Source organism: Colossoma macropomum, unplaced genomic scaffold (assembly GCF_904425465.1).
Source record: "Colossoma macropomum unplaced genomic scaffold, Colossoma_macropomum, whole genome shotgun sequence".
NCBI classification, from domain to species: Eukaryota; Metazoa; Chordata; class Actinopteri; order Characiformes; family Serrasalmidae; genus Colossoma; species Colossoma macropomum.
Genome location: NW_023494786.1, coordinates 4,910,495 through 4,935,242, shown reverse-complemented (window position 1 = coordinate 4,935,242; position 24,748 = coordinate 4,910,495). Strand labels below are relative to the sequence as shown.

At 38.4% G+C, this 24,748-nt stretch overlaps 1 protein-coding gene across 2 annotated transcripts in view; it reads left to right on the top strand.

Moving 5' to 3' along the window:
• slc8a2b (solute carrier family 8 member 2b) overlaps positions 1 to 24,748 on the top strand; it is a 124,571-nt gene that overhangs the window by 65,216 nt on the left and 34,607 nt on the right. The window contains exons 2-3 of one of the 2 annotated variants that reach the window (XM_036558405.1): positions 13,651 to 14,094; positions 17,590 to 17,727. In XM_036558405.1, coding sequence (XP_036414298.1) covers positions 13,735 to 14,094; positions 17,590 to 17,727 — 498 coding nt within the window. In that variant the 5' untranslated portion in view covers positions 13,651 to 13,734. Of the gene's footprint in view, positions 1 to 13,573; positions 14,095 to 17,589; positions 17,728 to 24,748 lie in introns of those variants that run through there. The other variant, XM_036558414.1, reaches the window with a different exon arrangement.

The window sequence follows — 24,748 nt, the reverse complement described above, 5'->3', positions numbered from 1 at the left end:
TCAAATTTATTTTAGCTATTTGTTAATTTGCTGGATTTCTCTGAACATATGTGTTGCCCTGCTCTCACCCACACTGTAATGGTTAATTGCCTGCTCCTGCATGTGACACTGAAAATGAACCCCTATCTATGCAGACCTCTAAATTCAAGTTTGAAAGTTTTTTCAGCCTCCTCTTGGTTAACAACTGTAGAGCACAACAATGATGTATGCTGTTTTCCTGAATGAGTTTCCACAGAGAGACTTAACTAAGTGTGAGAGAGAGAGAAAGAGAGAGAGAGAGAGAGTCTATGCAAAAGAAGGTGGTGGGCAAGCAAGTGGATGCGAGTTGTGCTTATGAAGCACATATGTTATAAATCTCTCATCAGCTTTCAGAACATGACCAGAAATAAAAGACATCACATTTTCTTGGGATGGATGGCACAGCTTTAATATTCTTTGTTTTGATTATCTTCCAGTTAGCCTAATAAGGAAGTCGTTTCTGGAATGCAGAAGGTAGGAGGAGCTAGGGAAAGAATCAGAGGAATCATTAAAGAGAAGTTTGTAGGCGTGCGTATGCAATTTTTTGCATTTTAGTACAGAATAAGCTTATTTGAGCAGCGGACACTGTGATGTTTCCTTCACAGTGACCATTACATTCACAAGCAGTGTAATCTGGGAGACTCTCTCAAAAAGACAGTCAGACAATTTTGCCCAACAATATACTTCAGTTCAGACACAGCTCTGTGTGTGTTTTTGCCAGTTAACTATATTAGAACTATAGCAACTTTGTTGAACAGTGCAGGTACAGCATAGTAATATAGTGCAGACTGTTGTTTTTGCTTCTTTTTGCTTGATTTGTCTTTTACAACACTCGTGTTGTGTGCTGAAGCTTCCTTGTCCCACAAAGTCAAAATGATGAATCTGAACCACTTCCATCTGGTTGAGGATATTAAATTAAAGTGCATTATGAGGGATAACCATTTGGTGATACAGAGAGATCTGGGGATGTGGAATGAGGTTGTGAGCAGGGCTAGTGCACGCCCCCTTGACTCATGAAATTAACACAGGGCTTACACTCAATATTGTGTCACTCTTTTAACATAATCGGCACCTGTGTGAAACAAAATAAAAAGGAGAAAGAAATACACACTTTGTTACCTTAACCCAAATGTAGTCTGTCAACATAATTACAATAAGTTTGGAAGTGCATGCATGGCTCTCCAAAAGGCGTTTAGGCTTTAAGTTTGAATAACAATAGAATTATATGAAATTTTGAAATATTTGTACACAACAGCTAAAACAGTAGAACTTTAGTGCAGTCTTGTCATAGCAGGAAACAGATGCAATAAGCACACACAAATACATCTTGCACTGGAATTAATTTTTAAAACAAATGCAGGGCAATAGTGGAGATTTTATATACAAACTCAGCACCCGAACAAATTTTAAGCCAGACAAGCCAGATGAGTGGGAACTTGTTTACTTAAATATAAATCTCTGAATAAAAGATGGTGAGGATGTTTTTCAATCACCCAAACATAATAGTGTGGGGTTATTTTAGTCACCCAATCACAAACAATCATGTGAACACCTGGGAGTGTTCTTTTTGCTAGTTTGTTTGATTGTTTTTGTTTTTTAACCATCCAATCAGAATTTATTAGTAATGAAATTATATTTTTCCTTTGTCTTTGCCTATAATTGCATTTCTGGATTGTAAAAGTGTGCTCTTGGGAAGATTAAAGCCTCACACGATGCGTAGACTGTAACAGTGGTACCAACAGTGTTTTAATAGTTTTCTTTTTTCTTCAAATTTTTTTGTTTTGAAAAGTGTTTAGCTCTGATGAAATTGGTGGCAGCAATTTTAAGAAATAAAAGTAAATTTACAAGTGAAATGTGCACTGATAGCTGAGGAAAAATACCTGTGAACACAGCTTTAGCCTTAGTTAAGGCGAATACTGGCTATTCTATAAACAAGACATCTCATGTCTTATTGAACTCGCGTACTTAAGGCAGAGCTTTCAAAACAAAAGTACATTTTCTCTGTATCGTCGCATATTGGATTTAATTTGGGATGAACGCTCAGAAATACTTTGGTTTTGGCTGGAACCATGTTAATATTTCGTTCTTTGCAAATTCATAACTATAAGTTTTCCAACATACACTATATTGCCAAAAGTATTCACTCACCCATCCAAATCATTGAATTCAGGTGTTCCAATCACTTCCATGGCCACAGGTATATAAAACCAAGCATGTAGGCATGCAGACAGCTTCTACAAACGTTTTTGAATGAATGGGTCATTCTCAGGAGCTCAGTGAATTCCAGCATGGTACCCTGAAATTTCCTCGCTACTAAATATTCCACAGTCAACTGTCAGTGGTATTATAACAAAGTGGAAGTGATTGGGAACGACAGCAACTCAGCCACGAAGTGGTAGGCCACGTAAAATGACAGAGCGGGGTCAGAGGATGCTGAGATGCATATTGCGCAGAGGTCGCCAACTTTCTGCAGAGTCAATTGCTACAGACCTCTAAACTTCATTTGGCCTTCAGATTAGCTCAAGAACAGTTTGTAGAGAGCTTCATGGAATGGGTTTCCATGGCCGAGCAGCTGCATCCAAGCCTTACATCACCAAGCGCAATGCAATGCGTCAAATGCAGTGGTGTAAAGCATGCCGCCACTGGGCTCTAGAGCAGTGGAGATGTGTTCTTTGGAGTGACGAATCACGCTTCTCCGTCCGGCAATCTGATGGACGTGTCTGGGTTTGGCGGTTGCCAGGAGAACGGTACTTGTCTGACTGCATTGTGCCAAGTGTAAAGTTTGGTGGAGGGGGGATTGTGGTGTGGGGTTGTTTTTCAGGAGTTGGTTTTGGCCCCTTAGTTCCAGTGAAAGGAACTCTTAATGCTTCAGCAGACCAAGAGATTTTGGACAATTTCATGCTCCCAACTTTGTGGGAACAGTTTGGGGACGGTCCCTTCCTGTTCCAACATGACTGTGCACTAGTGAACAAAGCAAGGTCCATAAAGACATGGTTGAGCGAGTTTGGTGTGACCAGAGTCCTGACCTCAACCCGATAGAACACCTTTGGGATGAATTAGAACAGAGACTGTGAGCCAGGCCTTCTTGTCCAACATCAGTGTCCGACCTCACAAATGTGCTTCTGGAAGAATGGTTCAAAAATTCCCATAAACAAACTCCTAAACCTTGTGGAAAGCCTTCCCAGAAGAGTTGAAGCTGTTATAACTGCAAAGGACGGGCCAACATCACATTAAACCCTATGGATTAAGAATGGGATGTCACTCAAGTTCACATGCGTGTGAAGGCAGACAAGTGCATACTTTTGGCAATATAGTGTATAAGAATGGTGTTTTCATGTAGAATAAATCTCATGTAGTCCATAAAAAAATATGTAGGCCATCAAGTTTTTTGGACAAGAAGTCTAACTGAGCTGGCACAGCCCCCTTTGGCCCACAGTGACCAACATGTGTATGTGTGTTTGAATGCATGCAGTGGTGATATCTAAGTTGAAGTGTGTATTATGACTAGCAATCCTAACCTACCTAGCACATAGCAACTAAAGAACTTAACTACCTACATACATATTTTTCACCCACTAATGTTTTATGTGTTCAATATCCTAAATTATTTTCATTTAGTATATCTAACATTACATATTTCTACTTAATGTTGTATTCATTTTCATTATGATTAGTAAAAACAAGGCTCTTTGTAGCTAACTCTCGAGGATCCATGAAGATCCATGCAAGCACATGTGCATGAATGTGTCAGTTCAGGATGCATGCTTACAATTGTTTATGCCATTGCTGCTTCTACCACTGTTGCCTGGGAGCAAAATAACATTTCATTCTTTGCGAATTCACAACTGTTTTGTTTTTTTCCATTCCAAGCTTAGTGTTGTATTTTCATGTAAAATAAGTCATTTAGTCCAACTAAAATTTCTATCCTAGACAGTTTTTTAATAGGCAGTCTAATTGAGCTGGCACAGCCCCCTGAGGCCTGCCCTGCCTCTTTATATGCTACACTGGTGGTGCAAGCATATACAGGGCTACAGTAGTGGTTCTACTGGGCTAAGTTGGAAAGAGATTGACTGATTAACAGAGAGAGATTGAGAACGCTAATGTGTGTCATGCTTATTTTCATGGCCGCAGATCTCCATGCTCATCCTTTGTATGTGTATGAAGCTGACCTTCTGTATTTTTCTGTATAACAATAGCCAAGTGAGAAAATGTCCTCATCAAAATCATTTTATGTGCCACATATAAAATATTCAAACCTCTATTCATACTAGATTAAATTAATATTTTATGCTGTCTTCCAACACCGTAACGAGACAGCACCTCCTGATCTGTGCATGTGAATCACCCATCTACTTTGCACAGTTCATTTCAATAAGCAGATGCTTTAAAAAACTCATCATTAAGCATATACAGAAGAGGCTCTGGATAAAAACTTGCTAAATGACAGGTTGAAAGCAAAAGCCATTTGAGGGGCACAGTTTTCATACTGGCTGAACATTTGCCCTGATCTTCTACCAAAGTAGTGTAAATAACCCCATGCTCTGTCAGTTTTTGTTTCCCTGGTTTGCTGCACCTGCACTCTGGATTCTTGGGAGTGATCCAAAAAAAGAACAATTTTCCCTAGAGAAATTTTCAGTGGTTCTGAAACCATTATTTAAATAAAATATGCAAGTACTGTGAACATTTTTAAAGTTCAAAGAACCTCTAAATAGGGCTTTTGCTGTGGCAAATTATATTATATTAAATATTATTATATTATAATAATAATTATTACCTCTGCAATATATGATGCCACCACCAGAAATCCAGAGGGGGTGGTTGATTTAATGCTGTGTATTACTGAACATGCTTCTTCGGGGCTATGCCATTTGCAGCAAGTGGCAAGAATAAACTCAAAGCTTAAAATTGCACATCATGCACACTCAATGTCTACTGTTACTTGCACAGCCAATGTAACAGTCCACACCAATTAAAACTGGAGCACAGTTCAAGTGTCAGTGGTGCACTGCAGAAACATGATGGTTGTGGTTTAAAATACGCTTTGCGCTGCTGTGTTTTCATGGAAAAAAAAGCAAAAAATAAAATAAATTGCAAAAGTTGCATTGGTACCTACATATAAAAATGTTTTTTGTTTGTTTTTCCCCTAGAACCTATAAAACCATTTAGGAACTTTTATTTGTACGTGTTATTCAACTCAACCTCAAGGCAGTGGTGCAGTCTAAGCTGGAGCAGTGGGTGTGCTATAATTAGCAAGACTACACTGGCTAGCACATGGCAACATAACTAATGTTGATAAGATGTGAACATGTTTTTTAATTAGCATATCTCTAACATTAAATATTTCTGCTTAATCTTCTATTAATGCTCATTATCAGGATAATTAAAGTCAAGTTAAAATAGCTCTTGGCAGCTAACAGTAACTGTGGAGGACGTGTGAAGAACTATGCAAGCAAGTGTGTCACTCAGAGATTTTCTCATTGCTGCGGTATTGTGGGAAATGGCACTTTTCTGCTGAACTTTGATGTTATGGTGTACATCATGATGCTAAGGAGCAATGATGCCCCCTGATGCCTTGCACAGCCAGCCTAGCAATAGCACACTCATTTGTTTAGTTTTTTTTATTGTAGAAGTGTTCCAAGCAGTATTTCAGTGTAATGCCTGTGTGACTCACTTTTGCATAACAGATTAGATAGGTTTTGTTTTTAATTAGTGTGCCAGTTTGACAAGGAGCAAGGAAGAGTTTAATTTCCATGACTGCAGTATTGGGTGTTTGGGTGTTTTTCTTGTTTGCTGAATGTGTATCATTGTGCATTTTTAAGCGTATAAGTAAATTGTTTCCTAAAGGGTATGTGGAATATATTTGCATGTCACATAGACCACACCTCTGCTCATGAAATCTTCAGCTAAAAAATGGCCCGAAAAAGAGGTGTCATGTTGATATTGTTTTTTTTTTTCTGATATTGGACTTAGTTCTCTCTGACAAAATCTACAGAATTGTAATACAGGAGAACCTTTTTACAGGTTTTAAGGTTAGGTTTAAAGGTTATTATTACTACTGTTTTTGAAATATAAACATTTGGTAATGTTGAAATGTTTGAAATTCCTTCTGTAGAAATCAATGGGTTTTAAGCTTGAGGGTTTCAATTCATACACTGAGACACCTGTGTCACTTATGTGCAGTGACTGGCTAACATCTGCTGACATCGCTTACAGCTGGCTTTCACTGCAGGGTTGAGTCAAGGAGAACATGGCCTGAATCAGAAGTAGTGGGCAGAGACACAGAAAATAAGAAGTCCTTGCATGATGGGTCTACAGTGTTGCTGTGAGTTTGAAATGCATCTCACTGCCAATTCAGTGGCCTCGGTTTTTCTCAGAACAGAGACAAAATATTGCCTGGGGATACAGTTTAAGCGGCCCTGGATTAGTGCAGATGGGAGTTTGTTTAAAATAGAGAGAATATGCCCATAATTGCTCATGTGAACTTGTTAATCAGGTTATGCAGGATTGCTTAAAAATAGGAGCCTTTACAATTGTGTCAGAGCGCTGCAATAATTAAGAATGCTAATTCTGTTTGATCTCCTCGTTCAATTTAATCGTGATGTTTACAGTGGGACCTCCGTGTGTGTGTGTGTGTGTGTGTGTGTGTGTCTCAGTCTCTCTGTATGTTTGTGTGTTTCTCTTGCTTTCTTGTCTATATTTAGTATGTGCAAATTATCTTGTAATGATTTTCTGTTTTCCTGGTTTTATCAGCCTTTCTTAGTTTGCTGGTCCCCTCCTTATATTGAAGCTAATATGTGGTAAAATGCAATTATGGTAATAACAACATAAAGTGATGTTGACCTCTATGCTTTTAAAGAAGAGGTCTTCCAGCAATCATCCTAAGTGCCTGATCCCACAAAGAAGCGATTCCAAGTAAAGGCATCTACAGTAAATGTGTGCCAAGGCTAAAGTCAGCTGTAACCTTTTCCAAATACAAAGAAGTAAAAGTAAGGAGATAGGGGTTGTAAGTAAGCCATTAAACCAATCAAATGAAGTGTTTTACAATTGTAAATATGAAATGAAGTATCTAAAGTTTTATTAAATTGCTTTTTAAAAAGCAGAATTTGCAAAGTAGAGAGAAATAGAGGTGGCATTAGTGATGCCATTTTTGGAAGGCATGGGATTAAGTGTGTGTGTGTGTGTGTGTGTGTGTGTGTGTGTGTGTGTGTGTGTTTGTTTGCTTCTTAGAAGTTGTCGTAACGATATGGTAGAGTTGGCAGTATGCTTTTTAGATAGCATACTCCTTTGATGTTTGTTGGCCTTAAGAGCTGTTTCAGAAATTATTGACATTTGTGTAATAAGTGAATATTCTTTCTCTCTCTTCACATTGAACACATCAGAGAAATCAAAGGTGGCTGTACATTGGTCTATGATCAGAAGCTTATCACTTGGGAAATAACAGTCAAGTAAAGAGATTTATTTTGTCAGTCCAGTCAGTAGAACTAACCATTGAAGTCAGCAGGTCCTGCTCTAGCTTTGATGACAAACTTGCAGATTTGTCAATCTTTCATTAATTTTTTTTTTTTTAGCTTTACATTTAGAAGAAAGTTTGCAGGAAGTGGGGTTAGTCTCTTTTTAGAAAACAAATAGTCAGAAAGTCTTGAAAAGGAGTTTTAGTCATGAAGCTTCACAATGTATCATCAAATATTGCATGCAGAAATTAATTATTTAATAAATGGAGGGATAGACAATAACACCTACATTTTGAAAACTGATTGAAAGATTACATTTCAAAGATGAAACCTTCACAGGGAATAAATATGAAAATTAGCCATGGCTAAGTCTGGCATGTTTTACATCTTGAAATAATGATGTTGATTGTCTCTTTCAAATAAATGCATAGAATAAGTAATTTTTTTTACCCAGTTAATATTTCAACTCAGTTTGCATGTTATGTAAGCAGTTGAACTCAATATTTAAGATAGTCAAAATGTATTTATATAGTGCTTTCTACAACAGGTATTGTCACAAAGCATCTTTACAGATATTTAAGACTCATAACTAAAAAAAACCTATTTGCATGGTTTCATGAATTAAAATGAAGATTTTGAATTTTTCAATCCATGATATGACCAACCCAGGAGGATAAACAGCTTGGGTAGTGTGTGTGTGTGTGTGTGTGTGTGTGTGTGTGTGTGTGTGTGTGTGTGTGTGTGTGTGTGTCCTACTGTAGATTACTATAAAATATGCAGAATATATTTACTATAGATGGATGAACTGGGTTTTGATGAGTTAGCAAAGTATGTTTGTCATACTCATGAATAGAGATGAAACGGTTACCGGTTTCACGGTAAACCGTGGTAAAATTAATGGCGGTTACTAGTACCGTTTGAACTTTCAAGTATTGTTAAAACTCGCTGTACAGAGTCAAACAAGGCAGATTCACTCTCTCAGATGCAGCTCTGTGTGTGTGTGTGTGTGTGTAGAGGGGAAGGGGGAGGGGGAGAAGTCTGTGGGGACAACGAAATAGAAAAAATGTCATGGTTTGTGTGGTTTAACTTGTGCTTATGGTTTGTTAATAATATAAAATGAAGCTTTTAGCGTCAAAAAAAAAAAAAACAGTGAATCAACTGTGAATCGAAACTAAAGCATTTAACAAATATTTCTGTTGAGCAGTGTCTCCAAAATGAGCTCTGAGTTAAGAGTCGCACAAGCTCTGGAACGAGACGCTGCGAAAGTTCAATCTGCACAGCTCGTCTCGCTTGCAGTGTTTACTTTCTGAGAAGAGAATCACTCAATGTCTCCTGCATAGTGCGCTACTTTTCAAACAAACACAATCATCATTAATAAGCAGTTGAGTTTTAAATAGGGAATTTGTAACCTATTGTTAATGTTGATTATAGATGACTTAGTCGAACATTTCATGCACTCTTTGGGTGAACGATTTGCTATTTCATGATCCACGAAGTGCACTACATAGCAGAGTTTCAGAGATTAAACTTTAGGAGTGTTTCTGCCGCAGCTCAGATGCATGTTAATTTTAAGTTATGTTTTAGTTTTAAAATGCTTTTAGAGAAGCAGCTCCACAGGTGAAGACACACTGTGTGAGTTCTACACTGTCTGCAGCTCACAGCACAGTCACGCAATTCCTCTGTGATTTTGGCTGCTTTTCCTGGTGCACTGTATTGATTAGGGGTACAGCGCCACAATGGCACAATAATTCTGCAATTGCAGTTAGGACAGAAATCCCCTGAGTGAAAAACTTCTTAGAAGCAGTAATTTTCCATTAAGACCCACCTCAGAGTTGGTCGAGATTTAATTCTCTATGCAGGGAAATCCCAAGTTGTTGTTGTTTGTTGTTGTTGTTGTTGTTGTTGTTGTTGTTGTTGTTGTTATTATTATTATTATTATTATTATTATTATTGTTATTATTGTTATTGTTATTATTATTAACAACAACAACAATAATAATAATAATAATAATAGTAATAACAGTAATAATAATAATAATAATAATAATAATAACAGTAATAATAATACATTTGCTATTCTTTTGTTTACAGAGTATTACAAGTATTGTAAGTAATACAAAAGTAATACAACAAATGTATTGACTATATTTTTTTAATGTTTATGCAAACAAAAAGTGCATATTGCTGCCAATTCTATTTGTGTTAATATACAAGTTGGTGAAACGAGTTTCGGTTTGTATATCAGTATTAATTTTTTTATTTATTTTACTTTTCAACACATTTGAACAGTATCGCGATAATACCGATAATCGTGATAATTTTGGTCATGATAATCGTGATATGAAATTTTAATATCGTTTCATCTCTACTCATGAAATTGTCTGTCTGTTTTCCATGATATTAATGTTTATTTTTGTGTGTGTGTGTGTGTGTGTGTGGTGTGTGTGTGTGTGTGTCAGTTGACGTGAATTGGCCCATGTTTGTATGACATGCATCTGAGAAATTCTTTTTGACTGCCAACTGATTAAACCGGACTGAAAAAAATGTACTGCAACAAATCAAAAAGGCAAATGCCTTCTGTCCTTATAATTAAACTGTTCTGTCCCTGTAATTAAATTAGTGTCTGCCTGTCTTTTGTTCCATATTAGATTGGTTTCATTACTGTGCTAGGAAGTCTTTTGTTAGTGTTCATGCTGTCGCATTGTGAAGTCATCATACAGGAACAGGCACATGTTTAAGTGCTGCTATTCATGGTCAGACTGCAGAGAACATACAGGTCCAAATCCTGCAGAGCATTAACACATAAAAGATCATTCTTGATACAACAGCAACAACAAAAGAGTCTTCCTACTGTGCTAGGAAGAGTCTTTTGTTGCTGTTGTTGTTCTTGTGTGGCGCTGTGAAGTCATACTGGAACAGGCCCATGTCTAAGTCCTGCTGTTCATGATCCGGCTGCAGAGAACATGCAGGCCCAAATCCAGTAAAGCATTAACACACAAAATATTGTTCCTGACACATTGTAATTACTGTATTATCAAATGTGATGATGTTGCTTCAAATGACTATCATTTGTTCTAAAATGCCATTTTCTGTCATGGATATTCCAGTAGAGAGCCTAAAGAACCATTTGCTTTTGAGAGTTAAAAAAAGGTTGTCAGAGCAAATCTGTGCTGGTTTTTTGAGCTCAGCTGAAGAGACACATTGGGTATTAATGGAGTGATTTAGATGGTGATTTTCACAGCCGGGGTGAAGATCACAAGCTCCAGTCAGGCATGTCGAGAGAAGCCATGTGTTCCACTCTGGCCATTGTCTTTTGAACGAGATGAAAAAAGGGAGGTTGGTGGTGTTTACGTTTCACAGGGCTGCTCTTAACACCACAGGTTACTGGCTGGATGTGGGGGATTTCTGTTTTGCCGTTTTACCTTTATCTCCTGTATAGGGGTGGTGGGGGAATCCCTGTGTGAAACAAACGTGTGTGTGTGCAGTACAGTGCAAATAAGGAAAGGGCTGTCATATGTGCCCACCTATCTGCCCTTCAGAAAAGCTTCATACTACATAAAGCTTACTGAAGTGGAATGGAATCTCTTTGAGCTTGCTGTACATCCCAGAATTCCTTGAAATGCACATGATGCATCACTAATCCATAGATGCCATTACATAACAAATATGAATAATAAAAAATAATAGTGTATAATTTAATTATGTGGTAATTTTAAATCTTACCACAGATTTTGATCAATTTAATTTGTTTTTGTTATTTATTAAGTTTTATGTTTTAGTTGTTTAAGTGTTGAATATGATAAAATGTGGAAACATCTGTTATGTAATATAGCAGCATATTATGATGACTGTTATGGACAGATGAATTGCGCTGAAATGGTGCATCAGTATATTCCAGTCTCTGCTCACTACTGCCTATGGTATGTGAGCACATTTGCTGATGCAGAGAACGTGTGTGTATGTGTGTGTGTGTGTGTGTGTGCGCGTGTGTGTGCGTGCGCACGTGTACGTGTGTGTCGGAGAGAGAGATTGTTCGCTGTGTCTGGTGCATTTCCAGTAATGAAATATCTCTCTCTCTCTCTCTCTCTCTCTCTCTCTCTCTCTCTCTCTCTCCTCTCTCTCTCTCTCTCTCTCCTCTCCCTCTCCCTCCCTCCCTCTCTGTCTCTTTGCTCTAATTCTCTGTATCTCTCTGATATTTAGGAATCTGATCAGGGATGCACAGATATAGTATTTCTGGGCTGATACAACTACTGATAATACTTTATTGTGGCTGATACTTATATCAGTAACTGATAATTGTTTGTTGTACTATTTGACTAATTTTGCTATCTAAATTTCAATGAGTATAATATTTTAATATTTATAAGAGGGTAATTTTACATAACTATGACAAAGCCAAATCTGACTTTACAGTCATTATAAACTTTCACATGTTTAGCAGACATTCTTATCCAAAGTGATTTAGCATTAGGAGTCTTGCCCAAAGACTCGCTCTTGGAGTAGGTTGTCCTACCTCTGATCTGTAGTTTTGCCCACCTGAAAAGCCTCCCTTCATTGTCTGTCTTTCTCGCAATTTCTCTCTGTCCTGCTCTCTTACGTTCTCTCTCTTACACACACATATATATATACACACACACACACACACACACACACCACACACACACAACACCACACACAAACACACACAAACACACACACACACACTCCTTTGTGATATATCACCATACCAATCATTCAACAGGGTCGCTATGGAAATGCCCCAGGCTCTGTGGAGAATATCTATGTGAGCATGCTTCTGCTCATCGGACAGGGCAGGCCTCTCTCTCTCGCTGTATGTTTTCTCTGATAAGCATGGCTCAACAACATTTTAACATTTGCCAACCTGATGTCTGTGATCTCCAAACATGTTCTTTAAATCTCTCTCTGTTTTAGATATATAGTTTAAGGCTCTCTTAGAGTTTGTACATTTAGCTTACGTAAAAAGATTATGACAAGATATAAATATTAGGGTAGTCCATAAGAGTTTAGTTTTTAAGCTTCTTCTTGTCTGGTTTTTTGAATTACTGGGACTGGGAGGTCTCCACTTACTGAGTCAATCAGTCAGCATTTGGGATCACAGCCAGAGAGAGTGTGAGGGGTTGTGAAAAGTTCTGCTAATATGTGGAAACAAGTGAAACAAAGAGGGTAATGGACGCTGAGGGCCGAATCACACTCAGTTTGTGAATATGCAATTATGTACAGTCGCTGATGTTCGCACAGGCAGACATGCTTGCATGTAAAGAAAAATCTAAAAATAGCAATCAATTTTAAACCTCAGACTGCTCCATCTTCTTATGTACTTTTTGCCTTTTTGTGGTGTTTAGTTTTGCTTCCCTGTTCCACCAGTCACTTCACCTCAGATTTGAATGACACGCTGTTGGGATTTTGGAAACGTTTCGCATCGCCTCTTCTGTAAGGCTCTGTGAGCTATGCTTACACATAAGCCGATTCTTTAATCTGCATCTTTAAAGATCTGTAAATCTGCCTTTACAGTGTCTAATTGTTTGAAGAACCCATGCCATTCTATTGCTCTAAGAGAATGAATGCTGTCTGTGTGTTTGTGTCCTTTCTAAAGGCAATAAAGAAGAAACAGAAGTGTTAGAGAGTTGAACAGGTGTCCCCTGCCCCCACTGGGACAATAATCTCACAAACTGGCAAAACCTCAAAAGTGCTTCCAGTCATTTTAAGAATTTCTAATCTTAAGACACACAACCACATATTCATGATCTGGGCAAAGGTTTGCACTACTGTTATAGCCCATTGTTTAATTTAACAGTATAAGTCATCTACATAGCTGTCTGTTCCGTAAATCGTGTTTTTTTTGTGAGATTTTTCTATTTGTGAGATTTACACTGAACATATCTTGAAAAATGATGTGTGGCTATGGTTATGGCAAATAAACTTGAGTTTATTCTGTAGTTTAGTTAACAAGAATGTGTGCATGTGTTCTAAATCAGGCTGAAAGTTGTGAGAAAGTAAACTGAGAATTAATTTGCTAATGACTTAGAATTTGTTAAAAGTGCTATGCTGTTTCTAATTGAGTAGCTGTTATTCCTCTCTCTCTCTCTCTCTCTCTCTCTCTCTCTCTCTCTCTCTCTCTCTCTCTCTCTCTCTCTCTCTCTCTCTCTCTTCCTCCCCCCAGGTGGCAGATTCCTCTCCTTTTTGCATCTCCTCCTTTTCTTTCATCTCCTCTGTCACATCCTACTGCTCCCAGAGGAGAAGGGCCATGGCACTCTCTGCTTCTGTTCGCTGTGCTGTCTCCCTCCTCTCCCTCTTCCTTCTTCTCTCCATCCCTCTATCTTGCACTTCGGAATCCCAGCATGAGGAAGAGCCCATGTCTCCCTCCATGGTGCCGGAACCATACACCAACACCTCTGCGACTGATGCCAATTTGACAAAGCGCTGTAGCGATGTGGTGGAGTGTAAGCCTGGCATCATTCTGCCAGTCTGGAAGCCTCAAAACCCGGGGCTCGGAGACAAGGTCGCCCGCACTGCCGTCTACTTCGTCTCTCTTATGTACCTGTTCCTGGGTGTATCCATCATTGCGGATCGCTTTATGGCATCCATAGAGGTTATCACATCACAGGTGAGACAATGAAACAACCAGTACATCACATTTTAGGCAGCAGTACAGTGCACGGCAGTTTAAAAACCACAACATCAATGTGTAATCAGATCCCATTTCTTTCTTTTTGCATGTGAACACAAGAACCACAGTCCAAGTTTGGCCAGTAATGTAATATAATAAACATAAATGTATTAGATTTTTTTAAGCTTTTTTTTTTCAGCATTTTATTTACAACCCAAATTCCAAAAAAGTTGGGAAGCTGTGTAAAATGTAAATAAATATAAATAAAAACAGAAAAACATTTGCAAATCTCATAGACCCATATTTTATTCACAAAAAGAACATGGAACACATGTTGAAAGTGAGACATTTTACCATATCATGAAAAACATTAACTCATTTAGAACTTGATGGCAGTAACGCATCTAAAAGTTGGGACGGGGCAACAAAAGGCTGGAAAAGTAAGTGGTACTAATAAAAAACAGCTGGAGTAGCAATTTGCAACTAACTCACATGACTGGGTTTAAAAGGACATTTTAGAGAGGCAGAGTGTCTCAGAAGCAAAGATGGGCAGAGGTTCACCAATCTGCGAAAAGCTGCGTCTAAAGATTTCAGAAAAATGTTCCTCAGTGTAAAATTGCGAAGACTTTGGATATCCCACCATCTACAATACATAATATCATCAAAAGATTTAGAGAATCTGGATAAACCCCTTTTTGCAAGGGACAAAGCCGAATGGGATAACATTCCTCTCCCAAAACTCCAGCAATTGGTCTCCTCACTTCCCAGATATTTACAAACTGTTGTTAAAAGAAGAGGGGACACAATGGTAGACTTGGCCCTGCCCTGTTTTTGAGACGCGTTGCTGCCATCAAGTTCTAAATGAATTCTGTTGTTCTATTGTGAATGAAATATGGGTCTATGAGATTTGCTAATCATTACATTCTGTTTTTATTTACATTTATTTACATTTTACACAGCGTCCCAACTTTTTGGTAATTGGGGTTGGAAAAAATACATATGTATAAAGTAATATGTAAAGTAATATAAAATGTATGGTTTTGTTTATAAACTTTCTGAAGTTAACAGCTAACAACAGAAGTATCTTAAGTTTTAATCAAAATAACTTTATTGGAGAAGAACAGTTGAATTTACTATGAATGTGCCTTGGTGCCTTTGGTAGATAGATAGATAAATTACAATATTTTGATACAGAATAATGTAAACATACAAAGGTCCAGTCAGCCAGATACAAAGACTATTACAAAAGATACAGTACCCACAGTAGCTAAATAAAACATACAGGCTATATTCTACAATACACACTGTATGACCAAGATTTTATATATTTTGTTTCTGAAAAAAATCATAGTTACATAGCAAAGTAATTGCACCATCATGCAGTGCAATCAAAGTATTCAGACCCCTTGACTTTTGCCTCATTTTATGTTATAGCCTTACTCTAAAATAGATTAAATTCATATTTAAGTTTACTCAGTTTGGCTGAGCAGCCAGCTCTAGTAGGAGCCTTGTTTTCTTTTTTTACTCTGACATGCACTGTTAGCTGTGGGGCTTTATGTAGACAGTCCAATCAACTGTATTTACCACAGGTAAACTTTAAGGTTGTAAAAACATCTCAGGGATGATCAGAGTCAAAGTGGGATGTATCTTCTATGTCATAGCAAAGAGTCTAAATACTTGTAAGTTTATTTATGATTTTTATTGCAGGTTGATAAAAAAAATATTGATCTTTTCAGACTATGGCTGTAACACAAAATTTGAAGTGAAGGGGTCTGGATACTTTTTGAGTGCACTGTGTATGCCATTAGCACTTCCCCAGAACCTGCCTCAGTAATTCCAGTTTGTGAAATACAAATTGGTGTAAATTGATTTACTTCATCATTACTGTACCTGAGGGTAGAGAGGGATAAAGGCCATTTTAACTGCTCTGAAACCTTTGACAGGTGTCTTCCACGCGCAACCGGAAAATCTATATTACAGTGTTTCATTTCAGAGAAACAGCTACTGAGTCATGAGTGATGAAAAAAAAAAAAAATCAATAAAACGTCAAGAATCCAAAGGGAGCCTCATTTCATGATATACATTGCATCATTCAATTGGTATGTCTTTGCCTGGCCATTCAACAAGTGGAAATGTTTAAGTTCATCAAAAAAAAAAAAATGTTCATGTAGATTAAACAGATGCACATATGCACATATCTGATAACTGCATGACATATGAGAGACATTTTTAGTGGTTTAAGTACCTTGTGCTTTTGAGGTTTATTGATTATTTATGCTGATTGCACCCTTGTGGATTTGTGAATCTAAAAGACATAACATTGTCTCAGAAATCTGGCATTCGAAAATTTGTATATTTGACAAGCAAACCAAAAGAAAAAATTTGATTTGATTTCTGATCCCATCTGACTGCCTTGTTCAGCAACAGGTGCACCATAAAGTAAAGCTTGTTAGGTAACCACCAATTCGACTAGTGAAATGCCACACAAAATCTTTTTAGACAGTATTTTCAGCCATTCACCCCAGGTTTCTACTGAGTCAACTTCATTACTTTTTATTATTTTATTTTATTGTGTAAGAATTTTTTGTTTGTTACACCTAGAATTGTTTCATAATAAAACTTTGCATCTTTGGGCACTACTCCATTTGCATGTATTGTTTGATGGCCTCATTTCAGTTGTTATAGGCACCCTCTTGCAGTCTAAATATAACAATAAATATTCCAAAGTAGCTGATCTTGTTTGTCAGATACTGAGTGCTGGATGATAGGAAAGTTGCAAACATTCTGGCTTATTTCAATAAGTTTAGGTAAATATTATATGTAGACTCCTTGTGACAGTGTAAATTGTTGGGTTTCAAAGCTTCATTTGAAAAGACCTCTAAGCGAACAGCACAGAGAGGTGGTTTGTTTTCAGTTCTCACACATGTGCAGCCCAGCATATCGCTGTTGTCAGAACAAAACCTTGTGTCTCCAAAATGGTAACTTTACAGGAAAAGGAAAAAAACCTTTTTTGTATGTTCAACCACAAAATTGCTTGAAAAGCCAATTTAAAGTGCTGTTTGTGGTTAAGTTAAATATTTGGTGGGTTTTAGAGAACAAGCTTGGATCAGGCTTTGTCTATTTGGCTGCTTGTTTTTTCTCTTTTTAATTATAATATATTTTAATATATATGTAATTATAATATATATTAATAATAATTTGAAAAACACTTTTCTGCAGCCCTGTGTCTGCTTTCTGTGCCATCAGCAGATATTATCTAGTCTGCATACCGGCTAATGTACTGTGTGTTCATATTTAAGTGTTAAGGCATAATAACAAGCTTTATTTTGAAAGCATCATAGTTTAAAATAATCTTAACAGTGTTCAAACTGATGGACTGCTCATGAACTGCTGGCTGGACAATGCTGTACTACAATGTTCAAAGAAACTTTCATTTACACTCTACCTCACTGCCTTGTACAGAAAGACCAGTCTGTTATCTTTGTTCCACAGGAGAAAGAGGTAACCATCACTCTGCCGAATGGAGAGACATCAGTGGCTACTGTACGCATCTGGAACGAGACTGTGTCCAACCTGACACTGATGGCTCTAGGCTCATCTGCTCCTGAGATCCTGCTGTCTGTCATAGAGGTGAGTTTCTCTTTACCATTTTAGAAGTGTAAAATAGCCTCATGTAACTTATATTATATTTTTATATATCTCTTTATATTTTTTTTTATAACTTTGTGGCAGCTACTGAAAACAAATATTTAATTAAATTTTTCTACTAGTTTAATTCAGTTTAATTACATTTTTGGTCGCTGCCAGTTCTACACACTAACTTAAGCCTGCTGCAGACTGTGTGATAACAGCGGTCTTATACATTTAATGCATGTCACACTGCGTAAGATGCTGCAAATAAAGTCTTGGTCAAATTTATGACAGACTTTGTAATCTCAGCTATGCTGCAGGTCAGATTATACAATAAAGATTTTCTGTCAATAGATCTGCAATGCAAAACAATGATAACATACTATTTGGACCTTCTTTTTGCCGAAAAAGCTGTGTCCTTGGCTTATAATGTTTTGCCAAAATGGAATATCTGTTTTCCAAAGTGAGCTTAAGGGCTAATTTTTATGTCATATGTGGCAGCTCTGATGTTTCAAGGCAGGTCACTCTGTAAACATTACATAACATAATTTTTCTCTTTCTCTCTCTCTCTCTCTCTCTCTCTCTCTCTCTCTCTCTCTCTCTCTCTCACTCTCTCTCACTGAAGCCACTCATTATTGCTCGTTATTGGTTGCAGTCACTTTGTGAGATTTTGAACCAAAATTTGTGACACTGCCAGAACTTTGTTTTTGGTTGCAAAGGCTCTAAATCGGCTGTCGTGTAGCAGATTACTTTAAATGTCCAAAGACCAGAATTTTCACTCACAATCAAAGAATTCTTTCAAATTTGTAATTTTTGCCTGTGACAAAATTATTGTGGTGATTGTGGGTCTGCAGCCCACAGGTTGAAAAACACTCAGATAAACCTTTGAAAAATAAATGGCAATATAAATGTCATGCATCTGTCAGACTGTTCTCCTCCCTTGAGTGAATGATTTTTTTGTATGTTCAACCACAAAATTGCTTGAAAAGCCAATTTAAAGTGCTGTTTGTGGTTAAGTTAAATATTTGGTGGGTTTTAGAGAACAAGCTTGGATCAGGCTTTGTCTATTTGGCTGCTTGTTTTTTCTCTTTTTAATTATAATATATTTTAATCTATATGTAATTACAATACATATTAATAATAATTTGAAAAACACTTTTCTGCAGCCCTGTGTCTGCTTTCTGTGCCATCAGCAGATATTATCTAGTCTGCATACCGGCTAATGTACTGTGTGTTCATATTTAAGTGTTAAGGCATAATGACAAGCTTTATTTTGAAAGCATCGTAGTTTAAAAAAAACAAAATTTGTGACACTGCCAGAACTTTGTTTTTGGTTGCAAAGGCTCTAAATCAGCTGTCGTGTAGCAGATTACTTTAAATGTCCAAAGACCAGAATTTTAACTCACAATCAAAGAATTCTTTCAAATTTGTCATTTTTGCCTGTGACAGCATTATTGTGATGATTATTGCAAAGTGTTAAGTCCTTAAGTCACAAACATTCACATAATGTCACCAACTTGGGATGGTGAGGGCTAGCTTGGAATTTCTCAGATACACATGAAGTCAGTCACCATATCTTCTCCAGCTGCTGCTCAAGCAAAATCATTGGACAGCTTTACCTTGAACTAACAGACGCCCATGTTGGCTAGCATAGCGCAAAGTGATGAACGGTGAGGGAGGACCAAAATACCCAGCCAGAGTATGAAGCCGGTTTAGCTCTCTTGGACTCCTGGCCATGGATGGCTGTGGTACCACAAGGGATAGAACTCAGGAACCTACAGAGCAAATCCTATAGGGCAAACACTCAGAAGCAAAAGAAAAATAAAACAAAGTTGTTAACCACTAATCTGTATTCACTGTGATTTAGTGGCAGACAATACAGAGGAGTGTCCAGATGTGGTCTAGATTAGACCTAAGTATGAAAGTTCAGCTTCTTTATCATAATGTGATATTTGAACAGTAGTGATATCTCACACTTGTAAAGTTATTCACAAAAACGATGTGTCATGAATATGTCCATGGCAAGATGTTCTGTCTTAACTGTTAACTATTTGAGAAGTAAGTTGTAAAACATTACTGACATATTTGCAAATGTGCAAACACAGTTGCTTAAAATAGCTTAAAAGGCTAGTTTAGCTAAACTAGACTAGGAGAAAATCCAAGAAAAGGGAGGCAAAAAATCTTTGCAAATTTGGACGTGGCTTGTCACTGCCATTTCTGAAATGTTAACATTAAAAGAGAAGAAAAGAACTTATTTATCTTTATTTGTTGTAACAACGTTTTATTCCAAGTGATTTTGGATTATTTGTATTAGTCTATTCTTTAAGAAGTATTAAGAAGTATTACCACAATATAGCATATATTGATATTAAAATTGTATTAAAAATATATACTTAACTGTACATGGGCCAGCCAAGCACTTGAGACTCCTTTTTTCAAATTTTATGACTGTCTCTGAAGTACATTTTACAGTCAAAACCATTTTGTAATTATTTTACTTCCTTTAAAACATTTTATTCTTGACAGCCTGTCTCACTGGAGCTTTAATAATCCAAAATAATGTCAATGTGAGCATATAGTGCCCTCCACAAATATTGGCACCCATGGTAATCAAGAGCAAAATGAGCTGTGTAAAAACATGCTTAAGTACTTTCCTTTTGAACTTAAATTCAAAATATTAGCAAAAACCTAACCTTTATTTAAGGTATAATGATTGAAAGAAAAAACTAAATCTTGCCAGAACGAGGCCTCTGCTGTCCAGGACCAACGAGCTCAAGCATCTACAATTTGCCAGACATTACTGTAACTCCTAGTGGGGCCATGTTTTATGGTCAAATAAGACCAAAATAGAGTTTTTTGTTAGAAAAGCAGAAAAGTACCTCATCCTCATCAAGTATGGTGGTGAATCTGTGATGTTGTGGGCTGTTTTTCTTCCAAAGGCCCTGAACAGTTTATTCAGATACATAGTATCACATCAAGTACCAGCAGAAATAAAATCAAAGGCTGACTGCCCCAGCCAGGGAGCTTAAACTGGGCCATAGTTTGAATCTTCCAGCAGGACAGTGATTCAAAGTACATCTCAAAATAATCACAAAAATGTTTCACTGACCACAGAATCAAGGTTTTGCCATGGCCACCCCAGTCCCCTGATCTAAACCCCATAGGAAATCTGTGGGATGAGCTAAGAAGACCAGGCCTTTTTATTTGCCAAGAGAGCTGACTACGGTGTACATAGTAGCAGTGTATATAGCCCCCAGTGCTAATGCTAACGCTGCGCAGAACGAGCTGTACAGCGCTATCAGCAATCTCCAAAACATGCACCCAGATGGACTGTTTATTGTTGCTGGAGATTTCAACCATGCCAATCTGTCAGTCAGTGCTCCCCAAATTTCACCAGTTTGTGAACTTTGCAACCCGGGGGCTAACGTGCAGGATCTTGTTTACACAACATCCCCGGCGCGTACAGGGCCCAGCCCTGCCCCCAGTACGGTTACTCAGACCACATCTCTGTGTTGCTCACTCCAGCATACAGACCGCTCATCAGACGTGCCAAACCGAACCAGAAGCATGTGAGAACCTGGCCGCCAGGAGCTATCTCTGATCTTCAGGACTGTTTTGATCCCACTGATTGGGAGATGTTCAGAGAAGCAGCAACTTCCGGTGACTCCATCAACCTGGAGGAGTATACAGAATCAGTGACTGGCTACATCAGCAAGTGCATTGATGATGTTACAGTCTCCAAACTCATCACAACTCACCCCAGCCAGAAGCCACGGATGACTGCAGAGGTGCGTGAGCTGCTGACATGGACATATTCAACATCTATCTGAGCACTGCAGTCGTTCCAACGTGCTTCAAGTCCACCACCTTCATCCCTGTGCCGAAGAAGTCTCCAGTGTCCTGCCTCAATGACTACCATCCCATTGCACTCACTCCCATCATCATAAAGTGCTTTGAGAGGCTTGTCATGAGGCACATTAAAGACCAGCATCCCCCTTCACTGGACCCACTGCAATTTGCATATCGCCCCAACCGCTCAACAGACAACGCCATCTCCACCACACTCCACCTGGCTCTCACCCACCTGGATAATACACCTATGTCAGAGTGCTGTTCATAGACTTCAGTTCAGCATTCAACACCATCATCCCTCAGCAGCTGATTGGAATACTGGGCCTGCTGGGCCTGAACACCTCCCTCTGTAACTGGGTCTGGGATTTCCTGAATGAGAGACCTCAGTTAGTCAGGATCAGTAACAACATCTCCAGCACCACCATCCTGAGCACCAGCGCCCCTCAGGGCTATGTGCTTAGTCCACTGCTGTTAACTCCGCTGACTGACGACTGTACTGCAAAGTACAGCTCAAACCACATCAAGTTTGCTGATGACACGACTGTGGTGGGTCTGATCAGCAAGAATGATGAATCAGCATACAGAGAGGAGGTGCAGCGGCTAACGGACTGGTGCAGAACCAACAACCTGTCTCTGAATGTGGACAAAACAAAGGAGATGGTTATTGACACACTTATTAAGAGTGTGAGGTGACCACCCCCCACTGAACATCACTGTCTCTGCTGTGGAAATCGTCCGGAGCACCAAGTTCCTCAGTGTCCACATCATAGAGAACCTCACCTCGTCCCTCAATACCAACTCCATAGCCAAGAGACCCCAGCAGCACCTCTACTTCCTGCGGAGACTGAAAGCTCATCTCCCCCCTACCATCCTCACTATGTTCTTCAGGGGGGCTGTGGAGAGCATCTGGAGCAGTTGCATTATCGCCTGGTTTGGGAATTGCACCTCCTCCGACCGCAAGACCCTACAGTGAATAGTGAGGACAGCTGAGATCATCATTGGGGTCTCTCTCCCCTCCATCATGAACATTTACATCACACGCTGCATCCGCAAAGCCACCAGCATTGTGGACGACCACATCCATCCCACAGACTTTTTTGACTGCTGCTGTCTGGCAGAAGGTACCGGAGCATCCGTGCCATCACTGCCAGACTCTGCAACAGCTTTGTCCCTCAAGCCATCAGGTTTTTAAACTCACAATGACTGATCTGAATACCCCCTCACACATATACTCCACACACACACACACACACGCACACACACCTCTTTTGATGTTCTACTTGCACTATCTGGAACATTGCTGCTAACACTGCGCTTACACTGTGTTTACTCAAGTACTACCTCAGTAACTGCTGTGCTCACGTATGTTATCTGACTGCGTATACTCACAGATCACAGCATATTAAATAATCTTTGCTCCTTATTCCACTACCTCATGTCCAGAAATGAGTGCTGTGTCGGCGCTGCACTGTCCTGTCTGTTTACTGTTTACTGTTTGCACACTTATGTCTGCACATTTGCACTTTGCACTCTTTTGTTCCATGTTGCACCTTGTTCCTGGAGGAACGTAATTTCACTCTACTGTGTACTTGTACATAGATGGAATGACAATAAAAGCCTCTTGACTTGACTTGACTTGAAAATATACTACATCAATAGTTACTGCTAAAAGTGTGAAAGACAAAATTGTGTTGATTTAAGATATTTTATTCATGTGAAAATGTACACATTGAAAGTAAAGTTAATGCATACATTTTTTTCACGCAAAGACCAGGAATTCTGAGTATTTTTTTAAAGTGAAAATTAAACAGCTGTTACTCAACTTTGCTTGTGCTGCACAGTGATAAAAGGTAGATAACAGTGCTGCAAATAATAAGAAAATGATTCATGCCTTGTAAGCTCGTCCTGTCTTATTCTTTATGGATCTAATGCTGCCTCAGCCAATCATATCATGTCACTGTCATCATCACAGTCATGAACCATTTACGGCAATGCCGGCAAACAGTTAGCATGTTGTTGACCTGGCAGCTGGCCTTCTGGACCTGCCTTTGGTTTAAATATCTCATACTATTAAGTTCTTTTTTTAAGAAAGCTTGTGATGCATTTAGGATGTAACAATAATAAGTTGTCTAAGAAAAAGACACAGAAAAGTATTATCACCTTGATATGGTGTGGATGGTGCTAGAGGACAATAATTTAACAAATTTATCATAGCCAAAATCTGGGCCTGAATCATGTATGTGAAGACATGCACAGTGTAAATGTTCATTGTGGATTTGTTTTTGGCTTCGATAGCCCAAGTATGATTATGTGGATAGGGGTCTTATATCAGCATTCTTAGGTGGTGAGGCTCAGCTGGTGAAGCTCAGCTGGTGTCTGCTCCAGGCCCCTCCACCGGAGAAGGAGAGGGAGAGAGAGAAAGAGAACAGAGAGCAAGCAAGCAAGAGGTGATGAAAGTAGATGTAAAAATTGAAGTAAAAATTGAACACGTCTGGCCTATTTTATCCACCAGTGTGTGTACTTCAAGAAGTTTCTTTTCTATTGAAGTAAGCTCTGCTAAGACTTGCTATATTGTAATTTTTCTGTCAGTGTGGTCCAGCTGTTTCTTTTTTTTAAGAATGATTGTCATTAGGCACCCACCCATTAGTTCTATCTGAGCAATTACATGAATGCAAACATTGTGAATAAGATTACTTGTTGTTAGCAAGATTAGGTAGGAAGCTATCAGCTGAAATCCTTGCTGAGCTAAGATCCAAGCATAAAAATACATCACATGCATTAACCATGGCATACATGCATGGTGCCATAACATTGCAGGGGCTTATCTGAATTTTCATAGGTTTTCAATATCTACATTTATATGTTTGGGGAATTTATTGAAGCTGCACTATGTAAGCTGTTTTTGTTAAAATTGAAAGAAGTAACATTAATGAGTAAGGCAAAAATAAAAAACAAAACAGCTAAATTATTATGTCAATGCACTACTGTGAATCACCCTGAAAAGTTTGAATAAATAACTTTAAAATTTAGGGGTGCTAGGTAGGATTTTGCAGTACTCCGTCATACATCTTTGTGTATTAACTTTATCCGCATAAGCTCAAAGATGAGATCTGGCACAGTGCTTAGCTTTCAAATGCGAAATTAATATAATGTCCAGACTCGTCCATCA